Source organism: Macaca mulatta, chromosome 15, assembly GCF_049350105.2.
Source record: "Macaca mulatta isolate MMU2019108-1 chromosome 15, T2T-MMU8v2.0, whole genome shotgun sequence".
Lineage (NCBI taxonomy): Eukaryota > Metazoa > Chordata > Mammalia > Primates > Cercopithecidae > Macaca > Macaca mulatta.
In genome coordinates this window covers 49,127,109-49,153,255 of record NC_133420.1, presented here as the reverse complement: position 1 = coordinate 49,153,255, position 26,147 = coordinate 49,127,109, and the positions used below count along the sequence as shown (strand labels likewise).

General features: G+C 45.0%; 1 protein-coding gene across 5 annotated transcripts in view; it reads right to left on the bottom strand.

Moving 5' to 3' along the window:
• Positions 1-26,147, bottom strand: part of EPB41L4B (erythrocyte membrane protein band 4.1 like 4B) — a 150,753-nt gene that overhangs the window by 80,029 nt on the left and 44,577 nt on the right. For all 5 annotated transcript variants that reach the window (XM_028834998.2, XM_015117131.3, XM_028835000.2 and 2 more), the window contains exons 3-13: positions 18,087-18,129; positions 17,157-17,235; positions 14,366-14,410; positions 12,467-12,519; positions 7,649-7,769; positions 5,850-5,937; positions 5,593-5,681; positions 5,229-5,298; positions 4,966-5,135; positions 2,921-3,030; positions 962-992 (exon numbers count right to left, since the gene is read on the bottom strand). In XM_028834998.2, coding sequence (XP_028690831.1) covers positions 962-992; positions 2,921-3,030; positions 4,966-5,135; positions 5,229-5,298; positions 5,593-5,681; positions 5,850-5,937; positions 7,649-7,769; positions 12,467-12,519; positions 14,366-14,410; positions 17,157-17,235; positions 18,087-18,129 — 899 coding nt within the window. The remainder of the gene's footprint in view (positions 1-961; positions 993-2,920; positions 3,031-4,965; positions 5,136-5,228; positions 5,299-5,592; positions 5,682-5,849; positions 5,938-7,648; positions 7,770-12,466; positions 12,520-14,365; positions 14,411-17,156; positions 17,236-18,086; positions 18,130-26,147) is intronic.

Here is a 26,147-nt window from a genome sequence, read left to right as displayed (position 1 = left end):
AACAACGCAAGTCTGTGGTCCTCTCACGTGACAGCTTGTCTATTTAACAAGCCGAAACTCATATAAGAGAGGCAGTTATTTCAGAGAGAGCAAGAGAGGTATATGCCAGGCAGACTCACCTGGGCAGCTTTAAAAACAAGCTATATGAGTCCCACCCTGAGAGACTGATTCAGTGAGCCCGAGGTGTGGCTGGGGAGGATGTTTCAGATAATTATAGCTCACCAGATCATTCTACTATACAGGCAAGACCCTGGACACCTGTGCCAGGGAAGAGGCCTGCAAAAACTACACCCCTTGGGCTAAATCTGGCCGCCTGATATTTATAAGTTTTATTAGAATGCAGTCCCATTCGCTCATTTACATATTTCCACGGTGGCTCTCTAGCTACAACAGCAGAGCTGAGCAGCTGTGAAAGAGACAGCGGAGCCTGCGAAGTCTCAAATATGGACTATCTGGCCCTTTACAGAAAATGTTTGCTGAATCCTGTGCTGGCAATTTTCACTCTTGTGATAAGTTCCTTTTCCTGCAGGAATTTCAGTAAAGGTGTTTAATGTCTTCTATGATGTAAAACCTGCACGTCACTGAGCAAATCTAGCATCTGCTCTCGTCCAGCTTTAGCTCGGGAGTACGGCCTTCCTCTCCCAGCAATGCCTGCCACGCCAGGAGCACAGGGTGCTGTGCACAGGCCTCTACCTTTCCCACCCACTGTGATCATAAAGCACGCAGCTACTCAAACAAAACGGCTGTGTTTTCCCAAAAAAAACCAAACTGTCTTGGAACATTATATTGTGTACTTATTGAAAGCCACAAGCATGGAATAGCCAGGCAGCAGAAAAAGGGGGAAAAAAAATTACCAGATGACGTACTTTCTGATTTCATTGTAGTAAGGAAAAAGTCAACATTGCAAATAAATACGATCCTTTGAGAGGAGAGCTGTGCTCTAGAGCTCAGGGACACTCACCAGAGCTGGGCTGCTATCACTGGGTTGCTTGCTGTGAAAGAAAAACAGAAAGTTATGACATCTTAGAGAACTTTATCACTTTCACCATGCAATGGCAGATAATGGCCATGTGAGACTTCTACCATCACAGAGCCGTTCCAACCCCAAGCCAGGCAGAACTGCGCAGTGGCTACTTCTCCTTTCCTCAGGGAGAGTAAACTATGACTCCCTCTGATTCACTCAGCAACCATCCACTCAGCAGGTTCCCAGGGCTGGGTGCTCTGGGAGGCAGGGACAAAGAGACACATCTTTGCTCTCAAGAAGTTCCCAGTCTAGAGACAGAGAAAGGCAGATACAGAGAAGAGGGTAAAAGGAAAACAGCACACGGTGATCAGGGATGAAATACAAGCGTGGGTCTGGATTGAGGGGCCTCGGGGCGGCCGTGAGGGTCTGCATGGACAGAGCCTGGGGGATGAGGTACAGCTTAGCCTATTACACTCCATTTTGTTTTTAAAAGGATATATGTGGCAGGGAAAATCATTAAAAGCTTCACAAAGAAGATGCTAGAACTCTGGCTGGAAAAACGTCAGTGAAATAAGGGACAGAAAAGAGGGACCGGGAAGAGAATCACAGACCCTGGGACCCAGAAGATCTCTAAAGCCATCTGGTGGGGTCAAGCCACAGGATGTCCACTCCCCTCTGTGATAGCCACAGCAGGGGGTCCCTCCCTTTGTGTTGTATACACCTGTAGGGGCTGGGAGCACACTGCTATCTTGAGACAGCTCTTTTGATCTTTGGAAAATTGTTCCTTACACTGGGCTATTTCTGGACAACTCTGACCTAGTGGACTACACACACAAGCATAATCCTCCCCACGGAACAGAATAGAGAGTGTTCTGGCCCCTTCCTCCTGGGCGCTGTGGCCACCCTTCATCAACCCATCGCCCTTCTCTGGACACGCTCCCACCCCCTGGCCTCTCTCGAATGGCAGGACTATTTCCTGTGCTGTGGGCATTTTTCCTCCACTAAAGCAGCTGGGAGTGATGAAGAATTTCAGGTAGTCATTCTATTGCACTGGTGGTTCATAAAGGAAAGAATGGTGGGGAACACAAAGTTACAGATTCTAGAAGGGAACAAGTAGAGGTACCAGGTCCCATGGAGGCCCACTAAGTCCTGAGCCAAGAAAAATGCATGGAGTGGCCACAAGGAAATCATATACAGGAGGGGCCAGGAGGCTGGGAGTACAGAGGGTCTGCCATAAAAGAGCAAAAACTGAGTGCTAACTGGGCATCCTAAGTGGGGAAGCTATCTAGTGTAGAAAAAGAAGAGCTATGAGATGGGATCTGGAGGCTGGGATCCAACGAAATGAGCCTGGCTTGCTCATTCACTGACTGAGTTGTCCTGTGCTCCAGGTCTCATAGAGGTATGAGGCCTCAGCTGTAACTGATAGACAAGGTTCAGAGGGCTTGGAAAGGGAAAGAGGGTGGGCATTCTAGGGCCTGGCTACATTTAAGTGTGAGGAAAGTTTGGACTGACTGTGGGACTTGAGTCAAGTATCTAAAAGTTCTTCATCTACTTGTACGTGGTCAGAATTCCAGTTAGCATGGGCCTGATGTCCGCACTTAAAATTGCAAGATGGTGGAGATACAGTATCTTCTATAGGCAAGAAAGGTGTTTCTCTATGATATTCCTGAGGTCCCGGGGCTTGAGCCCAGGTCTAAAAGAAGCTAAGAGGCACATGGGAAGAAATATGGAGAAAGTGAAAAATTAATGAACACATCCAAGGGAAACACTAATGACAGAGGGATGGCAGAAGTGGCCAGGTCCCATTAAAAGAACACCACTGAGATTACTTTTCCAAAAGCTCCAGGCTAGAGAACTGCGGGAACTTTCTTCATAAGCTGCTTGACCAAGCTCCTTGAGGGCTTAAATGACTCAAGCATAATGTAAAATTCCAAGGCAGAATGAAAAACACACAACCTTTGAACGTTGAATGTCTCCGGGATGGATAACGTTTACTAGGCTTCCTCTCAAAGGTGCTGGTTCTTCGTAACCTGGAGCCATGTGTAGCTTGATATTCTGTCCGCCCACTGGGAAGTAAATATTTTCTTGTGTGTTATCAATGTCAGAATCTCAGTACATTACATGTTTTTGAAAGTGCACTTTTATTTCCAAGAGCTCCAATGTACGTTTCAACTTCGCCTGAACTCACTTGGGTAAAGAAACACAAAGTTTAGCCTTCCATTTGGAAATAAAATCTCCTTTGCCAAGTCCAGGCTACAGTCCAGAGCCAGATATTTCCACCAAAGGACAAAACCTGCAATTTAGGTACCAGCCACTTGGCTGCACAAACCAAGCAGGTTTGAAACATCTCATTAAGAGAACATTGATTTTCACATAAAACAACCTTTCACGGAACACACTGCATAGACATTTAACCCATGTTTTAAAAGACTGTTATCAATACCCACTTAACTAGGCTTTGCCAAGGCAAACATTACTGATTTCACTAAGGCTTTTTGGGTTTCAACCAATGTGATGCCCAGCTGCAGATTCCAGGAGGTTGCTGGTTTCGTCTGATCTACCCCTCAACTGCTTCATTCCAGTTGCTCTTAGTCATCATTTGTCACCTGCTCTGCGTGCCTCTAAGGGGCAACCTCTTCTTCTCCAAACTCCCTTCCTTCTTACACTTCTAGACGAGCAGAAAGGAACATGGTCTGGGACTAAGCCTGGGGCAGCTTCCTCCCAGGAGAGAAAAGCCTGCCTTGGCAACTGCCCTGACTTGGCCTTCCCGCCTCACTTCACCCTGAGTAGACACCAGCATCCTGCAGAGGGTCTCCGGTTACCTCTGCATCCTCCACAGGACCCTGGGATTTGACTTTTTCTCAAAAAGAGCTTGGTTTTCCCACCCCCAACCCCTTGGAGCATTTAAAACAAAATAATTCTTTAAACAGAAGTTCATAGCCATTTCCTTGCACAGTAGAAATATTTGAAATGAGCAAATCTTTTGACATTTAAATAGAGTTCAGGGATGTGCCATGTGTGGGTAGAGGTTATGAAACCATGTGAAGTTTTAGATATCGTAACTGTGATTCTCAAATGTAAATGGGCCTCAAAAACCCTGGGAGCACATTTTAAATGCATACTGCCAGGCCTTACACATACACACACATGCATACCCATAGATTCTGACTGCAAAGTTCTCAGGTGAGGTTGCTGTTCTCATTTTTAACACCAAGAAAGTTTTCAAACACTCTGAGAAAAATGGTCTTAGGATGATAAGCAAAAATGTATCAGAATAAGCTCTCGATGTTTGCAAGCTCTTTTCAGATTCAAGTATCTACTCATCCTACCCTGGGTTACGTGCACACACATTGGTATCTCCTCTCATTTTTAACCATCCCAAATTTCTGGACACTGGCATGCAAAAGGCAATACAGTAGCAGTTAGAAATTTAGCAGCCAGAGTTCACGGTGTTGAATCTCGGCTCTACCACTTCCTGGCTATGTGTGACTTTAAGCGTAATAGCTCTGGCCCTGGTTTCCTTACCTGTAAAATGGGGATAATCAACCTACCTTATTAAGGGTATATGAACAGTTCTGGCACAGTGCTGGCCAACAGAACTTTCCACAATGATCCTGTGTCCTGTGTCGATACTGTCTAATATGGCAGCCACTAGCCACATGTGGCTTCTTGGCCACTTGAAATATGACTAGCGATATTGAAGAATTACATTGTAAAATTTATTTCATATTCATTAACTTAAATTGCCACATGTGGCTAGTGGCTACTGTACTGAATAGCACAGCTCTGGCTAAATGTCAGTTATTAACAATTTTGTTATTAGTTCCATTTTATCAACGAGGATCAAAAGAGCTTCAGTGACTCACCTTAAGAAAAGTGGGGACGGGACATGCAACCTAAGCTTCTGGACACAAATTCATCACTCTACTCGCACACAAGAAAGAAATCACAGTTGTCCTCCTTCAGAAGACGCGATGCGTGTTGCAGAAATGGCTCCCTACCTGAATCTGAAGCGAGAGCCCAGCCTGATAAAGTCGGATCTATTGGATTTGCTGTTTCCTGGCGTCCGCAGTCGGAAAAACGCGTGGTGCTCAACTGCACACTTCCAAAGGTGTTTGCAGGTCCTGGCACTGTCTAACCGGAACACAAACGTGTGCTCTTGCTCACGTCCCTTAAAGAGGAAGCACAAGGGCCTTGAGTGGGCGTTTGCAACACTGACACAGGATTTTCCCAGCAAAGGGGAAGAAATGGGAGCAAGGCCTACCTGATCATCATCCTCGACCACCACGAGTGTCAATTTGCTCTTTTTAAAATCCATTTTGGTAATTTTAGGCCTAGTCAGAGAGAAAGTATTTTAAAAGCACAATCTGCAGTAAAACCATCTACACATCAAATAGCAGTTTCCTTTCTACTTTTAAAGCTTAGACTGAAAAAAAAAAAAAACAACATTCATTCAAGTGTGATTATCCAGAAGTTTCAGTGCAACTGCCACAGACCCACAACAGCAGCACCACGTGCTCTGAGGATGAATCTGGGTGTTGCAGATACCCCTCAATAATCATCCATCACATAGAATTCCACCACAAAATAGGAAAAGACATTTTTAATATTAGACAAAACTAAATTACCAAAAGAATAAGCCTATTTTGTTAGCTCCTTCAAAGATTAATATGCCTGTCGGGGTCAGTCCAAGAGAATATTCACAGCCATCTCTTCCCTACAAACAAACGAAGTGACAATCGGTAGAGGGTTCTAACAGGTCGTCACACAGCAGAATGCAAAATGCAAAAACAGTTTCCTCACCACAAGTTATTTTGTTTGCATAATGTTCATACATTTTTCAGTAACAGCAAAACCAAAGTACTTAAATGCACACAGTTCTTACCCTGACAACGTGCATGTCTACCCCATACATTTCCAGCCACTTCGCTTTATTCAGATAGGAGAGTTCCGCCTGGGCAGGGCTCTTTCCCCTTAGAAAAATCAATGGAAATACATGTAAACTGCGACTTGTAAGCCCACAGGATTCTGAAGGGCACGGCCTTACTATGGAACGTTATGCAGCAGTTAAAGCAATGAGGGACACCAAATTATAGTAATACAAAAAGATTCCCAAGAACTTACTGTTAATTGACTAGAAAGACCACAGAACAGGCCAGGCACAGTGGCTCACGCCTGTAATCCCAGCACTTGGGGAGGTCAAGGTGGGTGAATCACTTGAGGTCAGGAATTCCAGACCAGCCTGACCAACATGGTGAAACTCCATCTCTGCTAAAAATACAGAATTAGCCGGGCGTGGTGGTGCATGCCTGTAATCCCAGCTACTTGGAGGCTGAGGCAGGAGAATCACTTAAACCTGGGAGGCGGAGGTTGCAGTGAGCCGAGATCCAAGATCGTGTCATTGCACTCCAGCCTGGGCAAAAAGAATGAAACTTCATCTCAAAAAAAAAAAAAAAAAAAAAAAAAAAAAAAAAAAAAGAAAGGAAGAAAGAAAGAAAGAAAGAAAGGGAGCACAGAACAGTGCTTACAACATGATCACTTAAGGAAACAATGAAACAATGTTGTATATGTAAATACAAAAGGAAAAGACTACAGACTGCCAATGATGGCCTCCTGCAGGGAGGACAGTGGATGTGTAAATGTGTGGGTGGGGTGTGCCATACCCACAGACATTTACATTGCTTCAGTGTTACACAATGAGAATGGACTAATGCCACCTTCCACTAAAATAGTCACACGAGCTTTTCAGAATGACTGAGGGATAAGAGAAAGTCACGCTAAGCTCGAGTCCAAGGGTGACCTGGAAGAGGCAGTGTTTGGGGAAGATGGGATGGGAGGGAGGAACGGTTAACATCTAGGAAACCCGTGAGTGAGGGGTGGAGTTGGTAGTGCAGGCATGAAAGTGGTGCCTGCAGGGGGAATGGAGGGAAAAAACAAAAGGGATAAATGACACTGCTGGATTCAGGTATGATGATCACATTTCCTGAAATGTACAACACAAGGTCTCTAATGTGTATGTTCCTATACAACAGGGTGTGTTTCTAAAGTGCTTGTTTCAGAAGGTTCAGGCCCTGAGGTCCCAGAGATGCAAGTATGTGAGAGTGTCTGGGATGCCCTGGGGTGTCACTAAGACAGCGGTGGCTCCTCTGGCTGCAATAAACAAATCAGAACCAGGCTCTGTTTGCAGAGAGAGAAAAGGAGTGTGGTTTGGTTCTTGCTGCACATCTCTTGAGAGACAGCCAGCCAGGTGCAGTGGCTCCTGCCTGTAATCCTAACACTTTGGGAGGCTGAGGTGGAGGATCACTTGAGCTCAGGAGTTTGAGACCAGCCTGGGCAACATGGTGAAACTCCATCTCTACAAAAAATAGAAAAACGAGCCAGGCATGGTGGCGTATGCCTATAATCCCCGCTGCTTGGGAGGCTGAGGCAGGAGGTCAAGGATTCAGTGAGCCAAGATAGTGCCACTGCACTCTGGCCTCGGCAACAGAGCGAGGCTCTCTCAACAATAAAAAGGACAAGATGTGGGCCTTTGGAAAAACAGGACTGACACAAGGAGAGAAGACTTGGAGCTGCAGTTTTATGGCCATCAATAGAGCAATTCTACTGGTAGATAAAGGAGTATAACCAACACTTATTTATGACAAAATAGATATATCAAAATGCTAGATGGTTGCATCAAGGTACCTGCACTCTTTCCATCTCTGGAAGATATCAAATTCCATCGCTTCTGTCTGATTGGGAATGAACCGAAACTCAGACACAAGCTCTGGTGTGTGTTCTGGAAGCTCGCACTCCCCAAGCTCCGCTGTACGTTTCATAAAAGGGAGGAAAACAGGAGACATTGAATGCTTTCAGTTATTGCTGCAACCAGGTCCAAAGGCATTTTGCACGATTTTAAAGCACAGGTCCCCCCGCTAATGTATAACTCTCTCCTTTCGGGAAGACTTAACTCTCACTTGGGTAGTCGTATGTACACTCAAAATCCTAGAAGCATTCTAATGTCCTCCCTGTTGGGTGATACAGCATCATCGTAGTTATTACTGCCTTTCTCTCCACTGCTGTTCCCACCCAGGGAGGCCCCAGTTACATTTTCCCCATGAAGTGGCAGAACCCTGAATTTGCAATAAAAGGCAATCGCAGGGAATGAGGATCTGCCCAGAAACATCCATTTAACAAGGCTCTTGTTAAGGGTAGGTCAGAGCAGCACCTCAGGGTCTGCAGTGCTGGAGAGGATGGATCAAGAATTCAGCACATGCAGCATCCAGAGGAAAAGTAGGAAGGGAGGGAGAGGGAGAGAGGGAGGGAGGCAGGGAGGAGGGGTGCGAGGGCTGCAGGAGCAACTGCGGAAAGTCAGGCAGAACCTGGGAGGGAGACAGCTGTGCAGAAAGGAGGGAGGAGCAGACACACAAGGGATCCGAGCAAGAAGCCCAATTTGTGCTGCCCTTGCCAAGTCCCCCACAGGATGGAGGGCCTGAGGATACAGGTGGCCCCCTGATCCAGGGCATGATGACAAAACCCACTCTCCTCGACCCCCTGCAGCTCAGAAAGCAGATCCCAGAATGAAAAGGAATCCTCTCGCGTTCCCTCTAACACAAGGCTACACTGAGTGTGGACCACACACCAACAGTACTGCCATCCGCTGGGAGCTTGCCCAAAACGCAGACCCTGAGGCCCCACCCCAGACCTATGCAAGCAAAACCTGCCTTTTAACAAGATGCCCAGGTCACAGGCTGCCAGTTTAAAGGCTCTGCACATTTGTTGGAAAAATCACTGATCTATAATAGTGGCTTTTGAACTCGGGTACGCAACAGAATCACCTAGCGAGCTGGTTAAAACGCACATCACTGGGCCCCGCCCCCAGAGTTTTTGAATCCCTAGGTCTGGAACCAGGCCTGAGAACTGGCTTTTCTAACAAGTCCCCATGTAATGCTAATGTGGCTACCCTGGAAAACACTTTAAGAACCTGTGCTGCACACATCAGATCCCATCAACTAACACTTTACTCAGTTTGCAACCTCTGCAGCCAGGCCTCAGCTCTAGGAGGTCGTGGAGGGTGGTGGAAACAGCTCAGACACAAGAGGGCTTGGATCCCACCTCTAACATAATCTATCTGTGTGACTGCAGGCAAGTCACTTAACATCTCTGGGTCTCCGGTGCCTGATTTGTAAAATGGGAATTGTTACAAGAATGAAACAAGAGCACAGGCATGCAACAGACGAGTAGCCTATTAGTTCTCCCTTCTTTTCCTTTTACCGGGTTTAATTTTTAAATCTACTACAAATTTAGTTCCCAAAAGAGCACAGCCTCCCTGCAGGGCCACTGTATCACAACTCAGGAGGCACTGAGGACAACCACAGCAAGACATGTCTTCAAGGCTCAAGCACAGGAGGAAACACAACCCTTCCTTTTATTCAAACCTGCAGAGATGCTCTAGTGATCCTTGGAGTCCCAGACGAGCTAGCTCAGCTGTAGTTGAAGTGGAAAGCAGGCTGTAGCATTTACTCACAGAACGGGGTTGGGAAGAGGGGACACGGAGGGACAATGTAACAAGAGCCTCCCCTTGTGTCTAAGTCTTCAGTCCTTTCCCTTTCCCTTTTTCCTTTCCTTTCCTTTTCTTTTTGAGAAAGGCTCTTAGTTGCCCAGGCTGGAGTGCAGTGGCGTGATCACAGCTCTCTGCAACCTTGAACCTCAACCTCCCCTGGCTCAGGTGATCCTCCCAGCTCAGTCTGTAGCTGGCATTACAGGTGCACACCACTATACCTGGCTGATTTTTTTATTTTTTGTAGAGACGGGGTTTTGCCATGTTGCCCAAGCTGGTCTCAAACTCCTGGGCCCAAGCGATCCACCCACCTCAGCCTCCCAAAGTGCTGAGATTACAGGCATGAGCCACCATGCCCAGCCAAGTCTTTTTATTTCTATCTGACATAACAGTTGTATCTTTTTTTTTTTGAGATGGAGTCTCGCTCTGTCACCCAGGCTGGAGTGCAGTGGTGCGATCTTGGCTCACTGCAACCTCCACCTCCTGGGTTCAAGCAATTCTCCTGCTTCCGCCTCCCAAGTAGTTGGGATTACAGGTGTCCACCACCATGCATGGCTAATTTTTGTATTTTTGGTAGAGACGGAGTTTTGCCATGTTGGCCAGGCTGGTCTTGAACTCTGGACCTCAGGTAATCCACCCGCCTCGGCTTCCCAAAGTGCTGGGATTACAGGTGTGAGCCACCGTGCCCAGCCAACAATTGTATCTTAAAATCACACTGACATTTTGATTTCAGCTCAAATGGATAATTTCTCCAAGAAAGGTCACAGAGAACTGACCTTATTTGTGTCTGTCTCAGCTCTGGGGCAAGGTTTTGGTTCTACACTACTCTGTTAAGTATGGTGAGGGCTTCATTACAATGGGGTGGGATGGTAATATGTGCACCTCATCCTCTGATCTTTCACGACAACGTACAAGCTTGCAATATTGTGCCAATGGCTTTAAGAGGAACCCTTTCCAGTGGATTAATGGCCTTGCGTCTGACATAGATGCTTCTGTCTCACTAACGACACTCTGACATCTACCGCTGGGCTGTCAAGCCTGATGGTATGACCTCTGGCAGCTCAGGAACTCTAGGGTAGAGGAAAGCCGCTTGCTAAGTGAGTGAGTGGCCGGAGTGCAGAGGTCACTGCCATGTTCTTCAAGCCATGCCTGCCATTACAGCACTTGCCATAAAGACTGTCATATCAGAAAAATACATAGGAAGCACTGTATTTGGCACAGATGGCTATAGATGACATTACCATCAACTCTACCACCAGTTTAAAGGCTCTGCCTTTAAAGTTCTTGGCGGGGGTGGGGTGAGGAGATCTCTCCAATCTCATTCATTCAACTCACTCTGCACTTACCAAGCATCTACTATATGCCAAGTCCCCATTAGATAATAAGAATTACGAGTCTGGGTGCAGTGGCTCATGCCTGTAATTCTAGGTGCTTTGGGAGGCTGAGGTGGGAGGATCACTTGAAGCCAGGAGTTCAAGACAACAGGAATTAAAAGGTGACTGAGGAATAGAAGTTTCAGGTCATGGGAGCATCCTACGGTCATTAAAAACCATCTTTATGAGTGTAAACATGACAAAATACACATACTAAAAATATCAAGTAAAAAAACATACAAAAGTTTGCAGATGACTGATCAAAATCACATTTTCAAAAGTCCACTCAAAACTCACAGACAGAAATTCTGGTTGCCTGTGGCTGGTAGGACAGTGGGTTCTTTCCTTCCTTCTACTTGTCTGATTGGTGGGTTGCTGTCCTGATATTCTGTAATAAGTATGTACTAATTTTATAGTTTGAAAAAACCTCTCAGTTCCACTTTTAAAAACCGGCCAAACACAAAAGTGAGAAGTCAATTCTCATTATGGTGTTCATAAATAATTACTAATGTTGAATGAATATATCATAATCCATAATCCAGTAGAAGCTGATGAACACGCTGGCAAACTAGTGCACAACATATGTCTATCTGATGTACTAATGAAATCCCGATGTGCAGTTACACATTAGTATTCTCTTAATTAGTGCTAGAGACTTTAGCAAGTGTTTCTTCTGCATCCGAAACTACAAACCGCCAGGGCATCACACAGATAAACAGCCAACACTGACAATCATGCAGGCAGACCTCTTACCATCCAGTTCCCACTCACATGCAAAAATACCCTTTGCACCCCGCCAGCCCTGACATTAATGCTTCCAGCCTGACCTCTCTGAGCGAGCCAGATTCAGGTACTCAAGAACCTGCTGGAGCTTCTAGAATCTCTTAGCCAAGAGGCCCAATGCAGACCATTTCCTCCACCGGAGCTCACTTCTTCTAACCTCTATCCATCCCCAGAAACGGCCTGAGAATCATCTCAAACTCCTCCCTCAACACCTAAGTCTAATCACCAATTACTTCTCCTTGTACTGCCAATGCTATAATGCTATTTCTTGGTGTGTGTGTGTGTGTGTGTGTGTGTGTATGTGCGTGCAAGCCCCTGCCCTAGTCAGTTTCCTTTCCCTTCTGTTACAGCAGCACCTCCTCACTGGGCTCCCAGCCCCAGTCTCGGTCCTGCTCCAATCCCTTCTCCCCATACAGCCAACGTGGCCTTTCTAAAGTGCATATCCGGCCAGGCCTGCTGCCTCTTAAGAGCTTTCAAAGGTATCACTACTGACTGCATGAAATTCTTTCTCTTTAAATGGGGCCGAAGGTCATCCACCTGTCCAAATTCTTGAACTTCACTCTGCAGCACCATTCAACTGCTGCTAACCTCTCTGCACTTTTGTGCCTTGGTTCCTTGATTCATGGTCTTCTCATCCCCACAATGGGCCTTCCTTGTCCAAACCTCCTGCACTTGGGGACAGAGACCATGTCATATTCATTTATATCCCCAAAGCTAAGCTCTGGGCCTGGTATACTGTAGACACTCATTTGTTGAAATAAAAAGCAGTAACATTAAAATGCTAATTACTACTAAAGATTAACGTACCTTGTAGACAGAGAGCAGCTAACTCCACAGCTGTTTCATAAGGGCATTTCAATCTTGAAAAAAAAAAAGGAATTAATTCGAAATAGGAACTTAAGTACTCACAACCATATAAAATGTCATTAAAATCATTTTTCAAGAGGTAGCGATATTTAGATTTGTATTCTTAGTTTATATTTTTGCTGTCTACACTAAAGAATGCAACAAGCTGATTTGCACTACAAATTTCCCAAAGTCGATTCTTATCATAGGGCAAAATAACCCAACATAGATATAGCTTCTATCAATCATGTACAATTTTACTGAATTTGGCAAGAATGGAAAAGTTTGGAAAACAGAATGAAAAGTGTTCCCTTTGCCTTATTATATTTAAACATATTTTAAATTTATTTTATCTTGATATAGTATCTGCATCTTTTAAAGCTGCCTTCAAATCTTTCTTGAAACAAGGTCATAGCGTTAAAAATAAACACAGAGACACTATATCGAATACTGCCAGGATGGCTGGATACACTCAGCATTCTAAGTCTATCTAAGGCATAGCCATAGAGGAGTACTACTGCAGATTCAGTGATCTCATTCATACGTAATATTTCAAATTTGGTTAGAAAAATAATAATGACATACATTGGTATAGCACTTCATAGTTTTCAAAGCCTTTTCATTTATATTATCCAATTTGGTCAATGCATCAAGTTTGTAAACCTTTAGGATGGGTGTTGCCAGTGAGCTCCCCCGAACCATCTCCCATTTTATAGATGAGGAACTCAGTGTTAAGGGCTCTTGCCCCAGGTCATCCAGCTGGAAGGGAGCAATATTGGGACTCGAACACCATTCTGCTTTGAAGTACAAAGCAGGCTAAACTGCATGTAAACTACAAAGTACTATACAAATGCAAGGTGTTGCCATTAATATTTTTCCAAACCGAGGACAATTTCTAGAGTTACACAGCCTTTAGTATGAGGAGCACAGTATGGAGAGAGAGAGGATTTAAAAAAAAGTACACACACTCATAATACACACACCAACCAAAGGTCTGTATTGCATGGCTGAATAAGGCAAATGTATACACTGTACAATCTACTTGTTCTATTGGTCTATGGAGTACATTTCACTGAGGTTTTTATAGCACATATTCTATAGAGAGTTTGCAAATTCGGAAATTACATTTTAAATTTCCTTCAGATTATATTCAAAATCAGAACGTATTCTCGTCAATAGCAGGGGTTACTTTTTAGACTCAATATAGCCTTAGTTTTTCATGTAATAGAAAATATTCAATACAGATGCTGAAAAATGACACAGTTATAAAAGCTATGCCTGTTGAAACCTCCCATCTTTATGGTAAATTAATACTGCATGCGAAATCAACCACTTCAGTGCCAATGCTTCTCGTGCTCAGTGATCACTGTGTGTTGCCAGAGGCCTAGTATTTCAAAGCCATTTTTAAGAGGAGAAAAGGAAGTGAGATGAGATGTCTAAAACTTTCTACTGGAATCAGAACATAACCTCTTTCCATTGCTTATATGTAGATGGTGATGAATGACACTTTTTGACTGTCCAAATACTTGTAAGTGTATACATACTAATAACGTATCTTGCTTGCAAATACGACAAAAGCCATTATGAATGGGACAGTGATGTGATCAGGGAGAGAGTTATTCCCAAATACACATCACTTAAGATATTAAATGGTCTTGGAAATGCTTCAAGCCATATAGTAATCATTTAAAATAGGATGATAATGACAGTGATACAAGTATTAGACTCACTTTACAATGCCTGGTGCACTTTTTTTGAATTTTGAAAAGGGAACAAGGGTAAAAGAGTTAAAACAGTGAATTATTTTGAAATACACTATGATCTATCCTGGGTTAAGAGTCAGAACAAAAACATACTTACTTTCCAGAAAGAATGTCATGCCTGAGTTGTAAAACAAACAGGTACCTGACAAACATATACAAAAGTCAATAGAGGGTAACCCTTTCCCAGCCGCTCCCAATCCCCAGCTTCCTACTGCAAACCCCACCCCACACACGGCATGGAGTTTTGTATTGTAACACAGGAGTCCAAATCAAATGAGAACTTTGGTGGAAGCATCTCCTCTTGGGTCTCCAGGAAGGCATCCCAGAACCTAGCTAGGAAGGTGAGTGCACGTGGGGAACTCACAAGATACTTGTAGGATGGAACATGATACACGGCACGGTCCAATGACAGCCTCCACAACCCCCTCAGTGCTGGAGAAGAGAGCCGAACACGGCACATGGACATGCAACATGTCCAATAACCCAGGCAGGGTGGGGCCGCGGGGTCTGGCTCTCAGCCAGTTCCACCAGCCCATTCCAGATCTGCTGCCATGGATTGTAACAAAAAGTTTGCAGCTGATTCTAGTCAGAAACTGCTTGGGGATTCTTTCCCCCTGATGCAGTGTAACTGCAGACTCTTTTAAAACACAAAACAGGCGCGCGTGCGCACACACACGCACGAAACAAGAAAAATCCCGGCACTGGACTGCAAATGGTTAGAGGGGTAACAAAAAATGAGAAAGAAGCCAGTAAATAACACGCATGGGGTTTACTCAGGTAAAAAATAAATGTCTTGGCTTAAATAAGAGGGGTATCTTTTGTTTGTTTGTTTTTTTACCAGGAGGATGTAGGCATCAGAACTACTGACAATGCTTTGTAAATACCAAACCTGCCTGTGCTCTGCTCCCTACCTATGGAAACAGAATCCTACACACAAGAGTGGCCTCCAGGAATCTGAGTTGTTCAAAAGCTTCCCGGGTGTTTCTGATTCACACAACCCGGGTTACAAACCAACAGCTTTGATGACAGCTAGAAACAGCATTCATAGAGGACTCTGAGGAGCAACACTAGAAGGACTGTTTGCCAGAAATCAAGATAAGGCATGGTGAAAGTTCTAGTACATTCCAGAATGTTCCTGCTTCCTGACAGGTGCTTGGCCACCACTGAACTTCACTTCTGAACGTCAGGATACCATCTTGCATAGTCATCTCACAAGAGACACAGTATTAACATGGCCAGAACTCTTGATTCCTATAGGAAAACCTAACCATAGCAGCCCAGCAGAAGCCTGGGTAACAGGGCAAAACCCTGTCTCTATTTTAAAAATACAAAAAATTAGCCAGGCGTGGTGGCACACACCTGTGGTCCCAGCTACTAGGGAGGCTGAGGTGGGAGGATCACTTGAACCTGGGAGGTTGAGGCTGCAGTGAGCTGTGATCCAGCCTGGGTGACAGAGCAAGACCTTGTCTCAAAAAAAAAAAAAAAAAAAAAAAAAAGGCCCAGGGGAAATGGTGATAACCAGTCAGTCTTTAAGGCATTACTCAGGGGTCATCTCCCTAAGAACCACTCAGCAGCCTACGTGTCACCACTATACTCCATCACACAAACAATGACAAGGAGGCTCTGGGGATATCAAAAGCAGGAAAAGACTTTGTAGAGAATTTCACTGATGGAAGAGAGGCTAGAGGGAAACTCCACATTTAAAATGTTACTCAAATTTTTTTTTCTTCTTCCCTGTTTCTGAAGTCTAAGACATAGACATGGGCAAACAAAACATGAAAGAAATTCAGGCCGGGCACGGTGGCTCACACCTGTAATCCCAGCACTTTGGAGGCCAAGGCGGGCAGATCAGTTGAAGTCAGGAGTCTGAGACCAGCCTGGCTAACATGGCGAAACCCTGTCTCTAATCAAATATACAACAATTAGCAGAGCGTGATGGTTTGCGACTGTAATCCCAGCTACTCGGGTGGCTGAAGCAGGAGGATGGCTTGAACCCAGGAGGTAGATAGAGGCCACAGTGAGCCAAGATCATGCCACTGCACTTCAACCTATGCAACACAGCAAGATTTTGTCTCAAAAAAAAAAGAAAAGATAAAGAAATTCAGGGGAGCTAAAAGATAACATGAAGGGATTTTAACAACTTTGCTGCAATTACTATGGTTTTTTTTTTTTTTTTTTTTGAGACGGAGTCTGGCTTTGTTGCCCAGGCTGGAGTGCAGTGGCGCGATGTCGGCTCACTGCAAGCTCCGCCTCCCGGGTTCAAGCCATTCTCCTGCCTCAGCCTCCGAGTAGCTGGGACTACAGGCGCCCGCCACCTCGCCCGGCTAATTTTTTGTATTTTTAGTAGAGACGGGGTTTCACCGTGTTAGCCAGGATGGTCTCGATCTCCCGACCTCGTGATCCGCCCGCCTCGGCCTCCCAAAGTGCTGGGATTACAGGCGTGAGCCACCGCGCCCGGCCTACTATGTTTTTTTTTTAAAGAGGGTTCTTTGTATTATGACAATCAAGAGAATATTTTGCAATCCCTTAAAACATAAGATGGCGATTTAGGACTGAGAAATGCTTTTCCAGTATCTGCCTTCCCTTTTTGTAGTTGAGATAAAAATAAAACGCCACAGAGCAACTAATCAATTTATCCAGGGTCCAAGAAAATAGAAGTGTGACAAGAAAATGTATCTTCTAATTTCTGTTCACTCAGAAAAATGTCAAATTAAGCCAAGTTGTGGATTTTTAACGGAATACAGAAGCACCGGAAAAATACTAATAACTCTTGCTGAGAAACAAAGATGGCAGACAGAAGGAGAGGCAAACCCACAATTGAGAAGAGTCATAAATGACACGTAAGGCAAGCACTGCTGGGCGGGAGATTGTTCTGCATCGTGGCCTACCTTGTAAACTCCTCACGAAGGTTGTTTGGTTCTGAAGAATAGTATTTAACTCGAAAGTGCAAAGCATAAGCAGGTCCAACTAAACATTTGGAGATGGAAGGTTGAAGATGTTTTTCCCCCAGTTTTGAAGATCACAGGATGGACAAAAGGAAAAGCACGTTAAATCTATAACATTTAGCACGACATCAGGACAGCATAACTGGGCACGCAACCCTGGTCAATTCTTTCCAATCCTCGTCAGGGAAACTGAGACAGATGGACTTTTGTGTTGACTAAGATAGTTTAGCTAGTAACCTCATTCCAGGAGAAAACCCTAGTGATCTAGATGGATTACCTAAAAGCTGACATTTTACTTTCACCCCGATGCCACAATACTCCAAACTGACAGCTAGTTTTTATAAAGTACAAAGTACAAAGGCTAAAGGAAAGTGATGCAAAGTGTTCTGTTATGTAAAAACACTTTAAAGTACTTCTAAGAGAATATGAATTTTTAAAAATTACCCAAGCATAAACAACATTAAAAAATGTGGTTACCACACCTGTACATTGAGAAAGCTGCAGCAGACTATCAAAGAGCCCTCCTACTCTCTCATCCTTTGAGACTATGTTGTACTTCATTAGAAAGTAGATATAATAGGTATAAAGCTGAGTTTCTGAATAGCAGAGTAATCAGTGCTCACTGGCAGAGGCGTCTGATTTCAAATGAGAGCACATTCGGTTTTTTCAATATCCACTGAACACTTTTATTCAAATTTTAAACTCTCATCTTTGGCTAGCCTTAAGAAATTAAAAATCGTCCACTTAATACTGAATTGATTTTTAATATGCTTCCAAGTTCTAATGAAAACATAACACCTCAAAACACCGGCAAAGGAGTTTACTCTCAGAAAAAAAGAAATTAAATGAGCGGGCTACATTTTGCTTACTTACTTTTCATCTGCTTTTTTATGGGTTTGGCATGATCCAGCCAGTGCTGAAAGAAAGAAAAAACAGTCTCTTCAGGAATAGTTCATCAGCAAGGTTATTCAGCCCTCACAGTTACCCTCCTCTAAAAACCTTAGTAATTCTACCCATAAAAACCAGGGTTTGGATCACACCATGGGCTTTTAGGCTGCGAATCTGCAAACTGCTTGGGATGGTATAAAAAAATTCAATGTTTACGCATATATGTGCATTTTTCTGCAGAGGGGACTCCCTAGTTTCTGGAAGTTTTACAAAGTGGTGCCTGAAAGAATATAAAATCCCTTAACTAATTGATCAGCAGAGCCACCAACTGCCTTTTCCTTCTGAGTTTCTCAAGTTACAGCCAATCTTCTCCAAGCATTCCAGGTCTCCATCAATCTAGCAAAAAGCACAATCTAGGATACCAATAATCTCTCATCGTGCACTGGTCTTGAGGTTGTCATCCTAAACTCTTTGAAGTACAGAACTAAAATTCACAACCCCTTTCTTCTTTCACCAGGAAAATGAGCCACACTGCAAATGCAAAGGCAGGCAGGGATTTGCCTAAGATCATTTTGCTCTGGTCAATGAGCGCATTTTAAGTTCCTCTAGCTTTGACCAAAAGAACTGCTTCAGTCTTATCTAAGGAGATTACAAAACCATCTGCCTCATATAAAAGTTTCCCTATGAAGTCAAAGTCATTGATACTGCTGTCTTGAGGAGGCTCAGCCACTTAACTTCCACGGAGAACTGCATTTAGGAGTATTCTACTGAGCGCCTCTGTGCAGACGTCAGCTCCTGGAGGCCAGGGACCGGGCACTTAAATGTGACTGTTTCCTGTGCCAGGTACAAGGTATGGCACCCAGAAGGCCCCTATTAGATTCTTGAGAAATAAATATTAAATATAAATTATTTTTTAAAGTGAGGCAAGTAGGGACTGTTCCCATCACTTTATGTGGACCTAATGCATGCTGAAACTTCCCTGCTAGCAAGACAGCTGGGGTGATACAAGCAGAGTGGGCTTCTCACGAGTTACTCAGAGTCAGAGGCCATTCTGCTGACTGCCAATGGGCTTTCAGACACACTTGCGCCCTGCACAGTATAATAATGAGGAGGGGCAGGACTCCACCTAGACAGTGTACTCCACACCTAACCAAAGAGGCCATTATGACTGTGTGGGAGGAGGGGGATAAGGAAACACAAAAGCGAATAACAGATGATTTATAACACAATAAACTGGGGGCAGTGCAATGGGAGAACGTGGGTTGTGGGGCTTTTGTCATCTCCACTCCTGGCTAGGTAGCCATGTAATGTCACCACAGCAGGATGCGTATCTCAGACGCACATGTGCAGGATGCTTTATCTCATTGTTAATAGCTTTGAATTGGAAATGACCTAAATGTCCATCAACAGAGATGGATTAGAAAATGGCTCATCCATATAATGAAATACTATTTAAAACTGATGTAGGCCTGTATTTATTGATGTGGCAAGAGATCCACAGCACAATGTTACATGAGAAAAAAAAAAATCCGGTGGAATCTCATTTGTATAAAATTATTATTTTCTATCTAGATATGTCCAGAAGGAATTGTAGAGGTTATTTTTGGACGGTGGGGCTGTGAATGCCATTTACTTTCTTTTTACCTTGCTGCGTAATTGTTTATTTTAATGAGAATATTATTTTTAGGGGTTGGGCTGCGTTGTCACGTCCATATTCATTTGTTGTTTTATGAGTTCACCTCATTAGAATTAGATGCTGCTAGTGCCCTCCAACAAGCTGAAAACCCCCAACTTTGGCCCCTGGAGGGGGCTGATACAGACTTGATTTAAGCCTAATATTTACTTTCCTACCAAGTAACATGCTAATGGCTATGACTAAACCTGTTCTTCTCACTTTCAAAAGAATTCACCACTCATCCCCTAGTCTAATTAGCCCATATGAGGCTTATCGCTTAAAGAAGCTTGTTCCATTTCTTTCCTTTCTTAAGTCTCCTCACCACTATTTTGAGTAGAACAAGCTGAGGCCTCCCTTTCCTCTTCCTCTACTGTCAAAGTCTCATCTTCAGCCAAGTCCAACTTGTGCAGTCTCCCCAGCTGTGCTTTTCCATCCTGGCTGTGTATTAGTTTTACCATCACTTGTGGAACTTTGAAAAAGTCAAAACTCAGGTCCTACCCAAGACTCATTAAACAGAATCTCAGAGCATCAGTTTTCATAAATGCTTCCAGTGTGCCCGTTAAATATTTAGTACTGACATTTTCCACATCCTCTCCTACCCAGGAAGAGGCTCTGATGATCTTGGAGATCTTGAAACATCCACAGCCCCTTCTTGAAACTGCTGTTTGGGCTGAGCAAAATCTCAAGCAATTTCAGGTTTTACAGGCTAGTCCAAGAGGTGAAACGGCCAAACATCTGTGGCTGGTGTGCATTCACAGGTAGACCACAGCCAGATGCTGGTACGGGGCGGCTGACTGCTTTGCCCTCTGGCCACACTGCAAAAGGCACCCCCCTCAGCCATTGTAGGCTGGGCTCCATCCTTTCTGCTCAGCCACAGAGTCCTGCCCAAAGCAGGACCTGCCAGGATAGACACCTGTGAAAAGTCTGGGGCTAGTGAAGCTGAGAATGGAATCAGAAACGGCTTCCTCATTTTAAAAGCTCCTTGACCCCTTGATGATGGGATCAGGTTTTGCTTGCCTGCATGAGAGGCAATAAGAAACCCAGTCACAATCCTAAAATGAAAGATGACAAAACCTATCTTGTATCCAACCAGTTCAAAATGATCTGACTTTCTTCTTAGCTACAGGGGCCTTTGAGACTCTGATCACTCGTATTTTATCCCACAAGACCGCCTTGTGACTTGAACACTGGGGCAATGAAAGCCCAACGTGGCATTTAGTAAACTGTATCCTATGCTCGGCTTTGAGGACAGTATTCAGCAGCAGCGGGACCTGTCTCAGATGTTCACCTGTGGCCTGGCTAAATATAGCCATGCTGCCTGTGGGTAAACGCCAAGGCAAATGGCTCCGGCCCTCTTAGCAGACCATTAAACCAGTCACTGGAAACAGACAGGTGCATTTCTGAGTTCAAATAGCAGGACATTTTACTCAAATACTCTAACGGGTGCTAGAAAGGTGGTTTCTAATCTGAATTTCTTATCCAAGTCCATCTGGCAAAATCCTTTCCAAAAATCAAGATGTGCGAGATGATCTTGGCAAGGCCCATCTGTTCCAATAGTACCTCAATTCTGGAAATATGACACCCATAAGGCTGGTTGTAGAATGTAATCATCTCAAATCTACATGGAAGCAGTGGAACTACAAGGCCTCAGAGCAGCTCAGGAGTTGAACAGCATCTAACAACTCTCTGCCGGAACATCTCCTGAGCCTTCACCATTGAGTCTGAGTGATGAAACTCATAATAGGATTTCTAGTACCTGCAAATTTTCTTGGCTTATAAAGAGCACCTAAGTCAGGCACGGTGGCTCACACCTGTAATCTCAACAATTTGAGAGGTTGAGGCAGAAAGATCATTTGAGCCCAGGAGTTCAAGATCAGCCTGGGCAACATAGCAAGACCTCATCTCTACAAATTTTTCTTTCTTTTTAAAATAGCCAGGCATGGTGGCATACGTCTGTAGTCCCAGCTACTGAGAAGGCTGAGGTGGGAGAATCGCTTGAGCCCAGGAGATCAAAGCCGCAATAAGCTATGATCACACTACTGCACTCCAGCCTGGGTGACGGCAAGACCCTATGTATTTTAAAAATAGGCCAGGCGTGATGGTGCACGTCTGTAATCCCAGTACTTTGGGAGGCCAAGGCAGGTGGATCACCTGAAGTCAAGAGTTCAAGGCCAGCCTGGACAACATGGTAAAATCCCATCTCTGTTAAAAATACAAAAATTAGCTGGGCATGGTGGCGCATACCCATAGGAGAGTCCCTTGAACCAGGGAGGCAGAGGTTGCAGTGAGCCGAGCTGCACTCCAGCCTGAGTGATAGAGTAAGACCCTGTCTCAAATAAATAAATAAATATATAAATTTATATATATATATAGTTTGTGTTTAAACTAGAGCTGGAAGGAATCTGAAGAGATAATCAAATTGTACCCAAAGGATGAAAAGAGGAACAAGGGGATGAATGCCTTTGGAGTTTACTGTATCACATCCATCCTCTGACTAAGGCTGGGGTGTGGGAGGTGCAGCCCTGAAAAGAAGCAGAGCTGGAATTCAAACTCACAGCCCTGTCAGTGTCAGCATCCAGTACTCCAGGTTTCCACACCACAGACTAGCTTAAAGTGCCTTCTCTGCCTATGGGGTGATCTTTCCTGCTCCCCATGATGACAAAGCCCTATAAACTCACTTAACACCAGCTACCTGCTGGTGTGAGATGATTTCCTTGGAATCATCTAAATCAGTGGTGGAGACCCCTTTAGCAGCTTCCCATTCAGTACCAGTATTTGCACATGGGCAGGAAAACACTCGGCCTGCCTCCTAGCATTCAGACACAGGCTGCAGAGAGGCCTGTGGCATTTTCTTTTTTTTTTTTTTCTTTTCGAGACAGAGTCTCGCTCTGTCACCCAGGCTGGAGTGCAGTGGCATGATCTCAGCTCACTGCAACCTCTGCCTCCTGGGTTCAAGTGATTCTCCTGCCTCAGCCTCCCATGTAGCTGGGGTTATAGGCATGTGCCACCACGCCTGGCTAATTTTTATATTTTTAATAGAGACAGGATTTTGCCATGTTGGCCAGTCTGGTCTTGAACTCCTGACCTCAGGTGATCCACCTGCCTCGGCCTCCCAAAATGCTGGGATTACAGATATGAGCCACCACACCAGGCCCTCTGGCATTTCTTGAGCCCAGTTTACATTTCTTTGGACCACCATGCAAGGAGGCAGAAGATCAGGGTTCAAGTCGCAGCTCTGCCAGTCACCTGATGTGTGGCCACAAGCAAGCCCACCAGCCCCCAGCCAGCCTACCTCACAGCCCGGGTACCCGAGCCTCAGCTTCAGCCCCTGTGAACAGAACTATCCCCTAAGCACTGTCTATGGAAACCGCACTGAACCAAATGGGTGGAAGGAAGGGGTTTTGTCTGATTTCCTGCAGTTGTAACACAGATTCTACTCTTAGCATTTATACTCTCCTATGTCCCCTCCAGGTATACCTAGTAGTCACTCTTTTCTTCTTATAATTACATCTGAGATGGCAAGAGCACCCAATAGTGTCCACACAAGTGGCAAATGTGACGACATTCAGAACAACCATTAAAGCAAAGCCAAAGGAGCCGCACGAGTCCCTTTAGCGGCCACTGAACCCTCCCAGCAGGCGCCATATCTATGTTCCAGCCTCACTATGCAGCCCTGCACCTCTCATTGCCAGATTCTATGCTAAAAAGGCCAGAGGACACACATCTGACAAGACTTGAGAGAAAGGTCAAAATCATCTCTTTTGGATTCCTTACTGCAAAATGTACCATCAGAAAAAGCTCCCTTTTCATGTTGAAAAGCGGCTTAAGGAAGGACTTAATGGTGGCCACATCTACCCTCCAGGACACCCACTCCCAAGAGAAGAAGGGAGGCTCCTGTTTGGTGGGGCTGTTATTACCACTGCCCAAAATCCCTGCCCCTCCTCTGCCTGGCAAAGTCCTCTCATTCTCTGTGGCCCACATCTGTTCACCCTTCCTCTTGGATATCTTGTTCATTTTATCAATAATATGTAGACAATCCCTCCTCTAGACACAGAGGAACCTTTACACTGGTCCTTTAGAGGACTGAATACACTGTAGTTCAGGGGATCACTTGTCTGTGTCTCCCAACAGAATGTGGCAGGCAGGGACAACATCCAGCTCATTTGTGCAACCATAGAGCTCAGCATTGAGTGAGCTCCAAGTCAAAGTTGGCTGAATGGTACTGACTGAACCTTCCCTTTCTTGCTTCTATATACGTATGTACGCATGAAGCAAGTGCATATCAGAGCCATATAGCCAAGTGGAAAGTACTGGACTTTGGAATGAGACCAAGTTCTGAATCCTGGCTTTAACCTTTACAACATTCTTAGGAACACTAGTGTCTCTGAGCCTCAGCTTCATCATCGGTAAAATGGTTCTGTTTTATGGCCTACTTTATAGACCAGTGGATGAATGTTAAACAAGAGTTACACAAAGACTGTAGTTCAGTGCCGGGCTCAGGGCGAGAACTGGGTAAACAGCCCTTATCGTGATCGGGCAGTGGGAAAGTGAGACTGTGCAGGCCTGGGCCCTTGGCTCTCAGAAGCAAGCTTTGATACGTAAACACAGACTCCCAGCCCCTGCTTTGAGCTGTACCAAAGTGAAATCTGCAGAGTGGGTTCCTGGATGGCCTCCTGTTTTGACATGGAAAAGGGAAACAGGAGGTCCTAGTCCCAACTGCTAAAAATAGGTGATATCAATAGGCTTTGACAGTTGCTTCAGGGCTGGGCAGGGCACTATGGAAACCAGGCCTGGCTCTTTTCAGGGAGCTGGGGATATAAGCTGGGTATGCAGAGCGCCATGCCAAGAGCCCTGCAGCTGCCAACCCTCTGATCTGCATGTCAGGGGCTGGGTGGGAACACCAGTGCTTGAAGGAGGCTCAATTATGGGGCAATAAGCCAATAGCCAAGTGAACCATTCCCTTCCGGGTCCATCTATTACCCTACTGTCCGCAGAAACACCTCCTATGACATCCAATCACCTCCCAGGTCCTGTGAAAATCAATGACCCCAAAAGCCATCTCAGCAGGCTCTCCCCCAAAGCCTCTTGTTTAAATTGGCTACGGCTTCTCCCACAGGCAATGCGGGCCTTACGGGTTCCGATCAACTAACGGTACCTTTTTAGCAGGCTCACCCCGGGGGCAGTGACGACTTCTGGTCCCCCTCACACTGCCCAGCTACAAAGAGGAGACCCATACCCATGTCCCGGTTACAAAAATTTTTCTCCTCCATTAATTCTCTGAGCTCCTCAAATTCCCCATGAAATAGATGTTATTACGCCACTTTACAGCTAGGAAACTGAGGCTCAAGAGTACGGTGTACTAGAAAGAGCACATAGACTTGAAATGGCAAAACTTGAATTTGAGTCCAAGCTGTGCTATTCACTAAGTGACTTGCCAAGGTCTAAGGGCTTTGGTTTCACCATCTAGAAGATGGTAAAAGAAAGATCTAGAAAGATTTGACAAATGCCTCTCCTCAGGTTCTTTCTGGGGCTAAAAAAGGTTCTAGATTATGTGCCTTGTCCCCAAGAATCACCAAGTTAAGAGGAGGAGGTCCTAAGTCTTAGGATCTAATTTTAAAGTTTTATATATATATAATCTATATATATATACACACATAATGTGTGTGTGTGTATATGTATGTATATACACACACACACACACACATATATATATACACACACACACACACACACTCACTTAACAAACCCAAGGCCAAACAGTCAAATGGCCACAGAAGGCAAAATAAGATTCGCATAGAAGAAAAAACACTTTGGGAGTTCAGGACACGATTCCTGAAGGGTGAGGGGGGGTCATCTGAGATGGTCTTGAAGGATGGCTTTAGTTTAAACAGGTGAGAAACAGCAGAAGGAGAACAGCACAGGCAAAGGCACAGAGGTAAGGGCAGGCATCATCAGACCCAGCCTGTAAGGAGTCCAGCTCAGAAAGCAACGACGGGAATGACTACAGGGTCCTGGGAGCTGCTGCTGCCACACAGCTCTTGCATTCTCAGAGCTGGAGGCAGATGAGGACCCCTGCCCTCCGACCTGCTTTTGCCTCACGTTCGTAGAGTTGGATGCTGGAAAGGCCTGAGAGCCTGAGCATCTGCAGGTGTCTGGCCTGGGAAAGCCGCCTGTATCCCGCTGTGAACACCCCTCCTGCTGCACCGTGACAGGGCACTGGCAGGCGGGAAAGCCTGCCAGCCAAGTCAGCAGAGGCTCATGGCAAAGGCCTTCATAATGGAGTCACAGACTTGGCTTTCTGGGAATCTGAGTGGCTAATGAGGGGTCACTGGGGATGAGGACATGCTGCCAAGGCAACAGGCATAGGTTCT